The following is a 15,500-nucleotide window of genomic DNA, read 5'->3' on the forward strand; positions in this document are numbered from 1 at the left end:
TACTTTATGACTAACTCCAGTGGTTATATGACTGAGCTTTGCTTGGTGACAATACAGCCCAAATCTAAGCAGAACACCCCCACTAATGAAACTAAGTAGCCGATATGAAACAATCTCATCATCACCACGTTATCACATATCTTCTGAAAAACAATTACCACAATTATAAAACCTAAAATCAGCCGTTCCTGGAAGCGGTTCTTTATGTTTTCGTCGAACGGGCCACAAAATGCAAACTCAAGCACTTGTATTTTCCCCTTTCAAAGCAACACTGCTGTGAGGGACACAGTGTCAATTGCCTCACATCCTGTGTTGTGAGGAAGTGGAACAGCCAGCCCATCAGACAGGCAGCCACAGAGTTAGTTAACACATCACTGTCAGGAGAGAGGGGTAACGACAAGAGGGGAGCAAACACTGAGATTTGAAAATAACCTTAAAAACAGGAGAAAATGTTACAGAGGACGGCCTCCAATGTGTCCGACAAAACAAAGAGCTGCAAGCCGAAGGTACGTGAACAAAATTAAAACTAAGTATGTGTAAAAGTATAGATGTTGAATATCAATTTTGACATTAGGAAATGACCAATGACCTGAGGGGCAAAAAGAGACAGTTACAAATGTGTACAAGTTTTAGGTGCATTTTATGTAAAAGACACTTATTACCATTAAAACATATTCATAGTTGATGTAGGGTGTTTTCTCCAAATGTAAAAAGTAAATTGTATTTGGAAGATTTTTTATAATGCAAAACAAACAAACCACAATGGCTTAAAATACAATACCACAAACATTGCAATTAGCGGGAAGAATATAGATTTAAAACTGAATGTCTTTGATTCTGCTGCTGTGCTGTGGGGTAAAGTGTTCGCCTGACAGAGGACGCTGCATTTAATCAATCCGCAGAGGGTTGTCTAGAAGTATGGAGCTCATATTTAACCAGGATTTCCAGGGATTACTCAATTATTCAATTCGGAGATGATGGGGAGTTGGGAGAGATTATAATGACTTTTAAGTTTTATGAAAAAATGAACCGAAGGAAAGCTATAGGTAGGTATATAAGACCTATGTCATGAGGACTAAACTGTTTTTTGTAATCAATTCTTTTTTAAGTACGGACATGTTAGCCAGTGTTGCTGTATACAACCAAATATTCTCTCTGCTGCAACATGACCACAACATGTGTACATTTTGTGGACACATCTACAGAAGGCACTAACAAATAATTAGAACATTTTGTCTTTCCATAAGAGAAGGGACATAAAGAGGGTCGAGACCATGTACAAATCTAATCATATTTTGTCAGTAAAATCCTCTCTTGAGTGAAGTTGGAGCATTTTTGTTGTTGTTTTTTGGCCTTAAGACAGCTGGGACAAGGACTCACAAATGCAATGAGTTGATGTTATGTAATGCTCGTTACACAAACAGTACCATTTGTCTTTATGTCATGCTTTGCTTTGTAATCCTCCCTGCAGCGCTCCACCAGCTTTGGCAGGTTTGACATCAGGAATCACTCTCCACAAGCCAAACCCGAGGAAAATGGAACAACCGTGGTATGTGGATTTATTATTTAATTTTTTTATTTGTATGTGCTTAACTGCAAAACATATCATAGCAGCACCCATGAAAGCAGTTACTTGTCAATAACTTAACAAGTATTCATGTTAAGTATTTCAATATAAACATTTGCATTAACAATTTTCCCCTTTTGCACTGTATGCTTACATATTCAAATATCTGCAGCCATTGGTGCTGTGACGTGTTTCGTACACACACACACACACACACACACACACACACACACACACACACACACACACACACACACACACACACACACACACACACACACACACACACACACACACACACACACACACACACACACACACACGCACACGCACGCACACACTTGATCTTCAAGCCTTATCTATGCCTTCAAGGGCAAAAATGGTTCCACCACCTGCACAGCAAGCAATCTGCTGTGAAAAAACAAAACAAAAATGCTGGAAAAAAAACCTTTGCTGTACTAGAAGGGAGAAATACAATATGTCAAGGTCTTAAATATCACAGTACTACTAGTAGTTATGTACTAAATTATCTCTCTTTTCACAGCACACAGAAAACTGCGAGACTTTGGACCCAAACAAATCAGCTGGACTTGGGAAGAAGATGAAGGCAATTTCTCTGACCATGTGCAGGAAAATGGGCAAGAAACACGCCAAGTCATTTTTTGAGGAGGTAGTGTGTAAAAACTGAACTCACACAAACAACACTTTACCTCAGTTACAGTAAACCTGTCCGTCTTTCTCAAGAGTCCTATCACGTTCATCTCTTATTAACCCACATCCTCAGGCTCAACGCTGTTTGCTATATTCAAATGACGCACTTCGCTCCGACTTACACTCAAACACGTATTTTTGCACCCTTGTGTTTAACTGTAAGAATCTAACTTGCATTTGCTTAACTGGAAGTTCTCTGTTATAGTTTCCTTATTGCCTTTCACTTTCATGTTTATTTTATTAGCTTTTCTTTTTTAATGCTTAATGTCTTTCATTTTTTGTAAAGCACTTTGAATTGCCTTGTGTTGAAAAGTGCTATATAAATAAACTTGCCTTGCCTTAATGTAGATGTACTTCATTAGTTAACTGGAGTTTGCACACTTTAGTCTATGATCCATTGAGAACTATAAGAATATCTGAGTCTTATATGTCTCATTAAAAACTGTATATCTGTTATTTTCCTCGCAGGGTGAGGACATTGACAAAGACCCAGAAGCCGAGACAGAGAGCTGCCCTCCAGCTGAGAACAACCCAGCAAAGACAAGCAACTCCTTAGAGAGTCTTTACAGTGGCCAGAGCTCCTCCAGTAAGTACCTGCACTGCAATGTATGGGCCACAGAGTGCTGGGTAGTTTTAGCCAACATAGTGAACACATGTGGAGTTATATAACTAATTAAAAAAAAAAAAAACCTTCAAGGTCAGCGGATTTGTGTATCTATGAATGAACAGGTACAATGATTAGATAAGCATGACTGTGTGTGTTCAGGTGGTGTGACCAGTGAGTCCAACGGCTCTGGCCAGAGAGACAGTCTGAGGCTGGAGGAGGACGGATCGTATCAGGGACAGTTCAGCGGCAGAGCTCGGGTCCACACAGACTTTGTTCCCAGCCCGTACGACACGGACTCTCTCAAACTCAAGGTAAGATGCAACACAGCAGAAGTGGCGGAAGCACTTAAAGAGGCCCCATTATGCTATGAGGGGTTTTACCCTTCCTGTAATGTATTATATAGGTGCATGTAAATGGTCTGCAAAGGCTAAAATCCCAAAGTTCCCTCCAGAGGGAGTTTCTCTCCCACACACAGCCTGAAATGCTTCTAATTGGACTCCTTTGTTTACGTCCGCAACATAATGACATCACTATGTTACACTTGCACTTCTATTGGCTAGCACTCCAACACATTGTATGTGATAGGCTAGGGGCGGGACATCTTTTAGCGGTTGACCAATCATAACAGAGCCATCCAGTTAGCTAATGAGAGCAGAGTATAGGCTCTGGTTTCAGACAGAGGGTGAAAGGGCTGCTGCAGCACAGGCAGTATGAGAACAATAAAGACCTTTTCGAACATTAAACCACTTAGATAGCACTTAAGTAAAATACACAGTGTTTTAATATTCAGTAACACAGCTCTGATCTAAATTATTTTACAAGGTAAACAATCTTTAATCTTCACTGTTATTTTTTCCTAGGTCGGAGACATAATCAGCATCATCAGTAAGCCTCCGATGGGCATCTGGATCGGCATGCTTAACAACAAAGTGGGCAACTTCAAGTTCATCTACGTAGACATGTTGGTGGAGAAAGAGGAAGAAGAAGAGGAAGCTCCCAAGATCAGACAACAGAAGCTGAGCAAAAGACCTCGGCCTAAAACATTGCTCGAGTTACTGGAGCGACTGAATCTGGAGGTGAGGAAACATGTTTTATTCTGTTTACAAGTGAGAGGGTTTACTACGGAGCCCCTAAAGGGACATGAAAAAGCGCACGAGATACTAACCCGTTATCCTAACTTTTTTTTTGTTGAGAAAGTTACCGGTGCGCCAAGGAGGAAGTGGAGCGCACAGGAGACAACCATTTCATTGCAGACTGTTATGTTTACGTGGGGAAATGACAGTGCATACATTATTTGAGATATATTTCGTACTCAGACTTCACTTTAAGGATATTTCGGCCAGGGGTCTGTGGTCACTCCAGGAGGCAGCGGGACGTGTAACTCAGAGAAGAGCTCAACCAGTGCTCAAAGAGCTTTTACGCACCGCCTACACTGTGTTTATCTTTATTGAACAGCTATAAAGAGTGCACACACACACACACACACACACACACACACACACACACACACACACACACACACACACACACACACACACACACCCTTGTAGAGCTAGGGGTACCAAGGGAAGTAGCGACACACCAGACAGCCGGACGAGAGAAAAAGGAGAGGAAACGGAATGCCGAAGGAGTTTAAGTGAGGTTTTAATGCGTCAATAAGTAGGGCGGCTCACCAGCCAAAGTACAACACAAACGTACAACAAACACAACTATGCTGGGTCTCACACAGACAGGCTGCACACATGCAGCCAGACGAGAAGGAGAGAAAGAAGTCCCTCACTGCCGTCCTCCTCCGGTCCTATATGGAAGTCCTGATTGTTAATTCGGATCACCTGGGGGGAGGCTGCACCTGGGGACAATCAGAGGGAGAGAGGAAAACACACACACGACCACACACACACTACGGCCCGTAACACTTCCCCCCCCATAAAACACACCTTATACTGCTCACCAGCAGCCAACACCGGAGCAACACATGGAACACACACCACTCACTGAACACAGATCCACATCGCTCTGAGCTAGGTCCACACCAACCGCTTCAGAGACGGAAACACCCACACCCACAGCACTGTCACAGACGGATGCAGAACTCAACTGCAACTCACCACTCTGTCGCATCGCAACCGGGTGCCGGTCTTTTGGCTTTTCCAGAGCCGCTGCCACCTGCTCCTTCCGAGCTACACACTCTGCCTCTAGATGACCAGGATCAAGACAAAAGAAACACACTCTTTTTCTTGGGTCCTGGAAGAGAGACAGAATGAGCATGTGTGGCACGCCTGTTACGAGCTTTCCGGAAACCAACACGATGAGGAGAATCGCTCTGAGCCAAAACACCACTGTGTGATAGCTCAAGCCCTTCCTCATCCGCCATAGTGGTGGCCTGCTTTCGCTTCCAAGCTGCACAGTCTGCTATCATGTGACCTGGGTCAAGACAAAAATAACACGCTCTGTCTATCCTGGGACCTAACAATGGAACACTGGCACAGGGAACATCAATATCAGGAGCTCTCCGATAAGTGTCCCGCTGAGGAGGGTCCTGCTGAAACAAAACGCTCCTGTGTATCAGCGCACTCTCATCTGCCAGAGTGGCAGCCTGCTGAAGGGTAGTCACTCTCTGCTCATTCAGGTAGACTACCGTACGCTCCGGTACACAGTTTTTGAACTCCTCCAACAGCATCAGCTCACATACTGAAGCTATGTCATCCGCTGTACATGCTCTACACCACCTGTCAAAGAGGACTTTCTTCTCCCTCACGAAGTCCACGTATGTTTGGCCAGCAGCTTTCTTCATGCCGCGAAAACCCTGCCTGTAGGCCTCAGGCACAAGCTCATATGCCCTGAGAATAGCACCTTTCACCTTGTCATACTCCAAACTATCCTCAACAGAAAGAGAAGAGCAAGCCTCCTGAGCCTTGCACTGTACAAGTATGGCCCACACGTCTTCTGGCCAGCGCAGGGCAGCCGCAATGCGCTCAAATGCACCAAAGAACATCTCCACTTCCGACTCAAGAAAGACGGGGACTAGCTGAATGTTGCTACCAACATCAAAAGCAGCAGCAGAACCTGAAGGTGTAACGGCAGAATCACCCACCACAGCTGCTTGGAGCTCTAGCTTACGCATCCGGACAGCAGTGTCTGCCTCCAACTTCCTGATCTCCAGCTCACTCCTGAGCTGAAACTCTCGCTCACGCTCACGCTCCTCCCTCTCACACTGGAGACGAGCCATACGCACTTTTACCCTGGCATCTAATTTAGACCCCATAGCAACGGCTACTTACAAATATTATTATTTATTTACAAACTTCCCCAGATCCTGCCTACCAAACTTTACCTACCTATCTTCTGGAGCGTGCCGGGCTCGAGGCGACTTTAAAGGCAACCATCAGCGGCCGAAACCCTGAATCGCCTGCCCCCAACAGGGAATAAATCCCCACCCAGGATTACCCCGAAAATAAAAAAGGCAAAATAAAAAATGAGTGCCTGAAGGAAGGACTGATTCAGTCCAGCTAGACACTCCCCTGTCTAAACTGAGGAAGCTGTTCAACAGTAAATCATTTCACAGCCAATTCTACACCTATATACACTACTGCTCACCACCACACACAATATCAACACTAACCAACAACCAAATACTCACTCTTTGTCTCAAAGATTGGACGAGCCCCCATGTTACGTTCCCTTGTAGAGCTAGGGGTACCAAGGGAAGTAGCGACACACCAGACAGCCGGACGAGAGAAAAAGGAGAGGAAACGGAATGCCGAAGGAGTTTAAGTGAGGTTTTAATGCGTCAATAAGTAGGGCGGCTCACCAGCCAAAGTACAACACAAACGTACAACAAACAACACAACTATGCTGGGTCTCACACAGAGACAGGCTGCACACATGCAGCCAGACGAGAAGGAGAGAAAGAAGTCCCTCACTGCCGTCCTCCTCCGGTCCTATATGGAAGTCCTGATTGTTAATTCGGATCACCTGGGGGGAGGCTGCACCTGGGGACAATCAGAGGGAGAGAGGAAAACACACACACACGACCACACACACACTACGGCCCGTAACACACACACACACACACACACACACACACACACACACACACACACACACACACACACACACACACACACACACACACACACTGAACTGCCCGATTAATCCCCCTTTTATTAGTTTTATGAAGGAGATGTTCGGTCACCAGGGCGCATGATGGGCAGACTGAGACAAAAAATCAGCCCGGGAATCTAACCCAGCCCACGTAAACTGTCAACGGGGGGGCAGCAGGTGCTTAAACAAATAGCTCTACTCACGTTGTTCCACTCATTATGTGAAACTTCACAGACTCAAAGGATGAAAGGTGACTGTGAAAACACTGTTTGTCTGAGCTCATGTACACTCAGTGGTTTGATGGTAATGAAGACGCCGCTGTTGTTGCAGGAGTACGCCTCTGCCTTGCTGCTGAATGGCTACCAGACAGTGGAGGACCTTCTGCACCTGCAGGAGAAACACCTGATAGAGCTGAACGTCCACGACCCCGAGGACAGACGCAAGATTCTCGCAGCTGCTGAGTGCTGCTACACAGGTCAGCAACATCCATGACTATCACTTCTATTGAGTTGGTAATAAATTACATATTTGTTTCAACTTATCATATGTGGTAATGTAATGGCCTTTGAATAATGACACCAACGGTTTGGTTCCCTAAGCCTTGCTCTTACTTTGAGATGATGTCTGCCTTTGCATGGAAATGTGTCTTTCACAATAAAGGACTTCGACATAAACATGATCCCTTCCTACAAGAGTATTTTGCTTAGAGGCACCTCCACAAAAAGACTTACAAGTCAACAAAATTACATACAACTCAACAAAACAGCATAAAGTAACATTTCCAGATAGCAGAACACTGGAAATTGTTAGCTGTGGAAACCCTTCTCAGCAAAAGAGCCCTGGTTATCGACGAGGCAAAGGAGGTGAAGGGTGAAAGTTAAAAACCAAATGTTGAGGTCAAGTGCCTATCAATACAGCTTTTTCACAAAACAAACAACAAACTTCCAAATAGAAAATGGACAAAGCTGTAATTAGCAAATACATGCTAACCACATTAGCATACCCAAAGGTTCCTTTAAACCTAAGGCTCACCAGCCAATCAAATTGCAAAAACAAACCTAGGACCAACATCTTGACCAAGCTGCCAATATTCAATCAGCCAATCAGAAATGAGCATTCAACATGGCTAACAGTCATTTTACAAACATATTTAGTAACTTTAGTAGCATTCAAACAGCAACAGAGACCATGATACACATCTAAATCAGAACATCCTGTTCCTAAAACATTTCAATAGTATAACCTTAGAGTTTAACATAAATATAAAACCATGCAGGTGTAACTCAGTGCTTTTCAACAACTTGGTTGTAAGCTATTATTCTGCCAGGAAATAAAAAGGTGTTTTTGAAATGTGAAAACAGAGGCATGGGTGCCAGACAGAAGAGAAATACATCCTGTGTGCTCTGAGAGGCTTATCACTGATTTCCTGTTACTCAGAGAGAACGTGCTCGAGGTGTTCCAATCTGATGTCTCGAAGCAGAAGGCTGATTATCGCTGGGTATAAAAAAAAACTACTTTTCAGCATGAAGAGGAACAACATCCTCTTGCTAGTTTTGTTCAGGCTGTTGATGAACTGCAGTTGTAGACGAGGCAAATTAAAAGCCATTGTATTTGTTGTCTGGTTGACAGCGTGAGTAAACAGATGGCGGCTGCAGCGTGCCTCTGCCAGGCTTATTGACTCAATTTAATCAAGCTGAACTCCATTAGGCTAGTGGTTTAGCAACCTGGACAGGAGGATTAGCAGCTTCCATCAGTGGAGTAGAACTATTAAAGAATGGCAGAATATTTGTACTCTGTGTGAGTGAAAAATGCAGCACGGCCACCGCCTCACCTGGATTAAGCTTTGATGAGGTGTTGGATGTATCAAAGTGTCCAAAGCAAACTGATGGACGAGATTTCTTTCATATGGCACATTGATATCTAAGTAGTCTAACTAACATTTATTTGACTAATCTCTGAGAGTGGGGAATAAAAGTCTCAGAAGACATTACATGTTGGGGTGTCTTTATCCAAAATGTCAATGTATTTTTGTTTATTTTTATTATATTCTATTCTATTTTATTGAACAGGTTACTTTACCTGTTTTTGTTTATAAATATCTTTATTTTATATTTGTATTGCACATTCTTACTTAAAAATCTCATGTTTATACACACATTTTAATTCTATTTTTTGTATTTCTAAGTTTTAAATGTTATTAAAATGGAGTAACTATAAATGTTTAAAAATGCAAATTCTCCCTGGGATAAAAAAGTATTTTGTTTTTGTTCTGATTAATATCAGAGTGACATTTGCAGAAGTAACTTCAGCATTAAGTTATTAAGACAATCAAAGCCAGCCAGCAACACATTCTCATTGTTTCCTGGGAAATGTAGCAATTATAACCTTTAATGTTAAAAATAAAGTATTGCTATCACAGAAATAGATCATTAAGAAAAGACTCAGCCATTAAATGTGGGTTGATTTCCGCTGACTGACTTGGAAATGATTTAATCTCCTTTAATGCGGTTGAAGACAGAAACGTTTAATATTATGACATTTGATTAAATTCCATTTAACTTGTTTTCGACCGCAGGTGACGAAGTTAAGGAAACGGAGGAGCAGAGATCCTCCCACAGTCAGCAGGAAGAAGACAGCGACTGTCCCAGAGACTCGGGTTGCTTTATTCCATCTGAATGTACAGAGAGCAAGGAAGACACGGAGCGGCTCACAGAGGCTGTGGACTCTTAGTGAGAATACTCCTCAGAGGGTACGATGACTATTGGGATTTCAGTATTTTCTTAGGGGTGATGGTTTCGAAAATTATCAAAATGTCAAGTTAATATCCCTTATTACAACATTCTGAGCACAATTGAACAAACAACCTGCACTCAGAGTCATTTTATCCATTTGTCGCTAAAATAATAATAATCAAGTTGTACGTTTTGATATAAAGAGTTTTCTTTATTTCATGTTGTTGAAAAAGTGACATTTTATTGAATTAATGTCTTTTGTATTTATTGCATTCTAAATCATTCAGTGTGTTTTCCATAAGAAGCTTTTATTTATCACATCTGTATCATTTCACTCTGTCTCATGGTATATTTTTTCTTCTCATTAATGAGGTGAAGGATGTTTTTGAAATGTGGCGTCTGGGTTTGAAAAATGCATATTCAAATGTTGCCTATTGTATACTGTACAGGAGAACATGTATTTTTTCTTAGTGTGTGTGTGTGTGTGTGTGTGTGTGTGTGTGTGTGTGTGTGTGTGTGTGTGTGTGTGTGTGTGTGTGTGTGTGAGAGATAGAGAGTGAGAGATAGAGAGAGAGAGATGTGCCTGTGCATGAATTCATGTTAAAGTCAGCATTCAAATGTTTTCAAAACTTTTTGTAAATAAAATAAAAGCAATAAAATATTATTTTTCAGAATGATTTATTTCAGGTACCAGTCCAGTGCCTGATAATAGTTATTGATTGAATTTGTTCTGAAAATTAACAAAAAAATATATAAAAAGTGATTTTTATTTATGTTATATGAAATATATATGTAGATAGAATATTACTTTTTCATGTTGTCATATTTTTGATGTCAACCTTTTGATTCATTATTAAAATAGATACAATAATAATATAATATGAATTAATGATGCAAATTATAACACTACTACTGCTAACTTATTATTATTAATTCACTCCATCTCAAACATGGTTTGGAGGGAGGCTGTGGCTCAGTGGGTAGTGTGCTGGACTTGGAATCAGGGGGTAGCAAGTTTGAGTCCCACTGCAGTCAGCATGTCGTTGTGTCCCTGGGCAAGACACTGTCCACAGGACTGAATGTATGTAAGCTCTCGAAGATTAATTAAAAAATGTTTAAAGTTATCCTATCATCCATCCTTACTATGGCATTTGCCACTTGATTGACGTACAGGTGGGCCAGACAACACCAACCCCCAAGTGCTCAAGGCGTGTGCCGGTCAATTAGCAGGAGTTTTTCAGCACCTCTTCAGTCTCTCCTTGAAGCTGATGAAGGTACCGGACATCTGGAAGACGTCTTGCATTGTCCCGGTGCCCAAAAAGACACACCCCAGGAGACTACAGGCCTGTTGCTCTGACTTCACACGTCATGAAGATCTTTGAGAGACTGATTCTGCAGCACCTCAAACCCCTCGTGTGTGACTCCATGGACCCTCTACAGCAGGGGTGCCCATTACATAAAATAATAATAATTAATTTAATTTTTTTTAAAGTTATCCTATCATCCATCCTTACTATGGCATTTGCCACTTGATTTACGTACAGGTAAGCCAGTCTGAGTTGTATTGTGCCATACAGGTTCATACAGTTATGAGGGGGCCTCACCTCCTCATCTGAAGCGCAAATGCGGCGCACTATTATGCGTTTATGCGGCGCAATTAGTGTAAGCGCGCCACAGTTTGCTCCACAGAGCCTACACACAGCTGGAGGAGCCGCACAGCACACTAAGAATTCTGTTCTTCGACTTCTCCAGCGCCTTCAACACGATCCGGCCACACCTGCTAGCTGAGAAGCTGGTGGCCTGGATCACAGACTACCTCACCAGCAGACCTCAGTATGTCAGACTGCAGGGCAGCATGTCTGATGTGCTGCTGAGCAACACCGGAGCCCCCCAAGGAACTGTGCTGTCACCATTCCTGTTCACCCTCTACACCTCCGACTTCCGCTTCAACTCCGGCTCATGCCACCTACAGAAGTTCTCGGACGACTCCTCCATTGTCAGCTGCATCACAGATGACAATGAGGAGGAGTACAGGGCCCTGGTTGAGAACTTCGTAGGCTGGTGTGACAACAATCACCTCCAGCTCAACATCAGCAAGACTAAGGAGCTGGTGGTGGACTTCAGGCGGAGCAGGAAGAGGCCTCTGACCCCCATCACCATCAGGGGGAAGGATGTGGAGGTGGTGAACAGCTACAAGTTCCTGGGAGTGCACTTGAACAATAAACTGGACTGGACAGACAACACTGATGCTCTCTTCAGGAAGGGACAGAGCAAGCTGTTCTTCCTGAGGAGGCTCAGGTCCTTCAACGTGTGCACGAGGCTGCTGCAGATGTTCTACCAGGGCCGGACTGGGACAATAAGTCAGGCCGGGAATTATACAACCAGCCAGGCCACTACTAGTTTTTTGTGCCATTTTGCTGGATTTATTTGTCAATTTTTACAGCATTGCTGCCCATAGTGATAGCCGTCTAAATCTACTACCCAAAAATAAACATATGGACATGGGTTACTATTTAAAAAAATGTGCAATTCTATTTAGGAACCTATGTGAACATATTTTAAGTGAAGGTGGACCTCACATCTTATAGGGGGGTCCGGGGGCATGCTCCCCCGGTAAGATTGTTTTTAAATGTTGGACTTAAATGCATCAATCTGGTGCATTTTGAGGGGAAATAAAGAGACCACACCCATATAAAACAGAACTGTATACATTTAAATAATCATAAAATTATGGCCATAATCAATAACATACCATATCCAATATGAAAAAACATTGAAACTTGTTTATTTATTTGTTTTTGTTTCATTTATAGTTGCGAGTGTGTCTGTGTTCCTGAACCAGCCTCACCTGTCTCCCTCCTGCTCCTCTTTGAGGCAGCAGCAAAGACTAGTTTTAGGTCTCAACAAGTTTATCTTACCTTTTTTCACCTAGTTAACATTTTATTTGTATTATTCATGCATATTTTACTAATCACTCCCCCCTCAAATGGAAATATGTGTTTACATAAATGGTGACCAAACCCTTTGAGACCCACAGAGATAACTTAGACTAAGTTAACTATCTAAACACTCCGAGTCCTTTACCTCACCTGAGCTGTAGTTATCAGTCTCTCAGTCTGACAGGAGAGGACTCTCCTCCACCTTGTTGTTGAAAAGCTGCTTATATCCGTTAGCGCAGCTAGCTAGCACCAGATGCTAACAACAACAACAATACACGTAACTGGTGCGCGCGCTTTATCTCACTCGCTCGCGCCACATTACACACACCCTCCCGAGCTTGAATGACACAGAGACCAATCGAGGGCATTAGTGTATGTATGATCTGTATGAAAGTGGCCATGTCGGCAGGCCATCATGTAGACAGCCAGTCACCCTCTGTGAGGCAGTCAGACCCACATTTGCGCAGCGTTGCGTTCACAATACATACATAAAAAGAGAGAAATTCCACAGGCTAGCAGGCCACTTAACAGGCCAGGCCATCGGGAAACCTCCCGGTCCTCCCGATGGCCAGTCCGGGCCTGTGTTCTACCAGTGTGCTCTTCTTTGCCGTGGTGTGCTGGGGTGGTAACACAAACACTATAGGGACACTGGCAGGCTGAACAAGCTCGTGAGGAAGGCTAGCTCTGTAGTGGAAGTACAACTGGACAATCTGGAGGAGGTGGCAGAGGGGAGGACGAGGAGGAAGCTCGACAGCATCCTAGAGAACCCCTCCCACCCACTCCACACAGAGCTAGTGAAGATGAGGAGTACCTTCAGCCACAGACTCATCCCTCCACGACAACGCACCAAGCGCCTCGGACAGTCCTTTGTGCCTGTAGCCATCAGGCTGCACAACAAGGGGTTAATAATGAAAAATAAATAAAATTAAATCAGTGGACATAAATATACACTGTTTCCACAACCCATGTTAACATATTATTAGTAGTAGACCAAATAGGTAGATATGTCACTATATGTACAGATGTCCATTTTCACTTTAACTTATTCCGTACTTTATAACTTAGATGACCAAATATGTATATATTGTAGTGCCGAGAGATATGGAGTCAGAGGCGGTGTATCGAAGGTGCAAAAGGGAACTTTAATGAGGAGCAGAAAAGGACATGTTGTCGGGTCGCAGCCCGGGTCGACAAGAGAGAGAAGCCAGGAGGGCACACAACATATATAGACAACACCTAACATGTCCGTGTGGAAACAAAACCCCAACTGTAGTTCCATGTGTGAATTATGATCCCCAGTGTATTAATGAGTGGTCACCACACAAGCCCCCCCAGAATTCAAACATGGCAAAAAAAAAAAAAAATATATATATATATATATCCCCACGTCCGTGGAGAAAACATCACAAGGGCAGAGGAGGGTGGGGCCGCAGGTGAGGACCGGGCCACGAAAGGGGGCAGGGGCCCTAACGAGGGCGAGGGCACCCACACCGGGCCGTCGTAAGGGGGCCGCACTAGGTGTTGCGGAGAACCCAGCAGGAAAGAGGGCAACCCGGCCGCAGGCAGACGCACAACGGCGGCGGGCATGAAGTCCTCAGCAGGCGTCGAGGTATCCCCGGAAGAGAGGGCAACCCGGCCGCAGGCAGACGCACAACGGCGGCGGGCATGAAGTCCTCGGCAGGCGTCGAGGTATCCCCGGAAGAGAGGGCAACCCGGCCGCAGGCAGACGCACAACGGCGGCGGGCATGAAGTCCTCGGCAGGCGTCGAGGTATCCCCGGAAGAGAGGAGCAGTCCCCCCGGGAGGAAGGGAGATGGGAGATGCCTCAGCAGGTGCTGAGGCATCACCGGGAAGCAGGAGAGGCCAGACAGGGTCCCGGAGCGCGCCACCCATGGGCCGATGGAGCATGGGCGACGTCCGGAACTGTCGAGGCGAGAGGGGGTCCAGGAGTGCGCCACCCAGGCGTCGATGACACCGTGAGTGGCGTCTGGAACCGCCGTCGAGGTGGTGAAAAAAACGAGTGTCCACATGAGGTCAACCGGCTGGTCGAACCTCCTCTCCGGCACCGGAAAAAAAAATTGTTAACAGTCAGATGTCAACACGTCGTTAGCTGCTAGCCGTCGTTAGCCGTTAGCTGTTGTTGCTAGCCGTTAGCTGCCACTGCTAGTTGTCGTTAGCTGTTAGCCGTTGTTAGCTGCTAGCCGTTATTAGCCCCTCGTGGTTAGCCGCTAGTCGCCGTCAGCTAGCGCAGCCAGGACGTGCAGCCGCACGCCCCGAAGAAACAAGCCCACGAGGTAGCAATGGGGTTGCTGGTCGACCCAGCAGGTCGTGCATCGTCCCCCCGTTGGATAGAAAGCCGATGCGGGAACGGCGAGCAAAGTCTCCAGCCTTCTGCGGAGCGCGCACCGAGCCTCAGTCCGCGTGCCGGTGGCAGCCACGGACGTCTCCAATCAAACCCCGGCATTTCGAGAAAGGAACTCGAGTTCCTTTTGCCGTGTTCGGCTCCGTCCCGGAAACTTCTCAAGACGTATCAGGGTCACCAGTGTAGTGCCGAGAGATATGGAGTCAGAGGCGGTGTATCGAAGGTGCAAAAGGGAACTTTAATGAGGAGCAGAAAAGGACATGTTGTCGGGTCGACAAGAGAGAGAAGCCAGGAGGGCACACAACATATATAGACAACACCTAACATGTCCGTGTGGAAACAAAACCCCAACTGTAGTTCCATGTGTGAATTATGATCCCCAGTGTATTAATGAGTGGTCACCACAATATGCTGACAGTTATTTTACTCTTATTTTTACTCATCTCCTATTTCATAGTCTTTTATTATTATTATCATTA

The 15,500-nt window shown here is 44.5% G+C and overlaps 2 protein-coding genes across 3 annotated transcripts; one reads left to right on the forward strand and one right to left on the reverse strand.

Moving 5' to 3' along the window:
• The first annotated feature begins 360 nt into the window (after nt 1-360).
• LOC117457634 (SAM domain-containing protein SAMSN-1-like) lies at nt 361-10,385 on the forward strand. The gene is made up of 8 exons (XM_034097819.2): nt 361-506; nt 1,472-1,549; nt 2,112-2,237; nt 2,747-2,864; nt 3,045-3,196; nt 3,746-3,961; nt 7,320-7,464; nt 9,565-10,385. Exons 1-8 carry the CDS (start codon nt 450-452, stop codon nt 9,717-9,719), a joined length of 1,047 nt encoding a protein of 348 aa, XP_033953710.1. The 5' UTR covers nt 361-449; the 3' UTR covers nt 9,720-10,385.
• Nucleotides 4,514-7,307, reverse strand: LOC139434947 (uncharacterized). 2 transcript variants are annotated; one of them, XM_071205211.1, is made up of 2 exons: nt 4,994-7,307; nt 4,514-4,734 (listed from the first exon to the last, which is right to left on the reverse strand). In XM_071205211.1, the coding sequence occupies exon 1, from the start codon at nt 6,148-6,150 to the stop codon at nt 5,095-5,097; it is 1,056 nt and encodes a 351-aa protein (XP_071061312.1). In that variant the 5' UTR covers nt 6,151-7,307; the 3' UTR covers nt 4,514-4,734; nt 4,994-5,094. The 2 variants fall into 2 exon arrangements, with proteins under 2 accessions (XP_071061312.1, XP_071061311.1); XM_071205210.1 differs by having other exon boundaries at nt 4,881-7,307.
• Nucleotides 10,386-15,500: the final 5,115 nt, after the last annotated feature.

This window comes from Pseudochaenichthys georgianus, chromosome 13, assembly GCF_902827115.2.
Source record: "Pseudochaenichthys georgianus chromosome 13, fPseGeo1.2, whole genome shotgun sequence".
Classification (NCBI taxonomy): Eukaryota; Metazoa; Chordata; class Actinopteri; order Perciformes; family Channichthyidae; genus Pseudochaenichthys; species Pseudochaenichthys georgianus.

What these genes read in the sequence shown, in the direction of transcription:
- LOC139434947 (XM_071205211.1), bottom strand. Translation starts at nt 6,150, where the DNA reads ATGGGGTCTAAATTAGATGCCAGGGTAAAAGTGCGTATGGCTCGTCTC.
- LOC117457634 (XM_034097819.2), top strand. Translation starts at nt 450, where the DNA reads ATGTTACAGAGGACGGCCTCCAATGTGTCCGACAAAACAAAGAGCTGC. An exon ending in TGGAGCGACTGAATCTGGAG is followed by an intron (nt 3,962 to 7,319) that starts GTGAGGAAACAT and finishes CTGTTGTTGCAG; the next exon opens with GAGTACGCCTCTGCCTTGCT. An exon ending in TGCTGAGTGCTGCTACACAG is followed by an intron (nt 7,465 to 9,564) that starts GTCAGCAACATC and finishes TTTCGACCGCAG; the next exon opens with GTGACGAAGTTAAGGAAACG.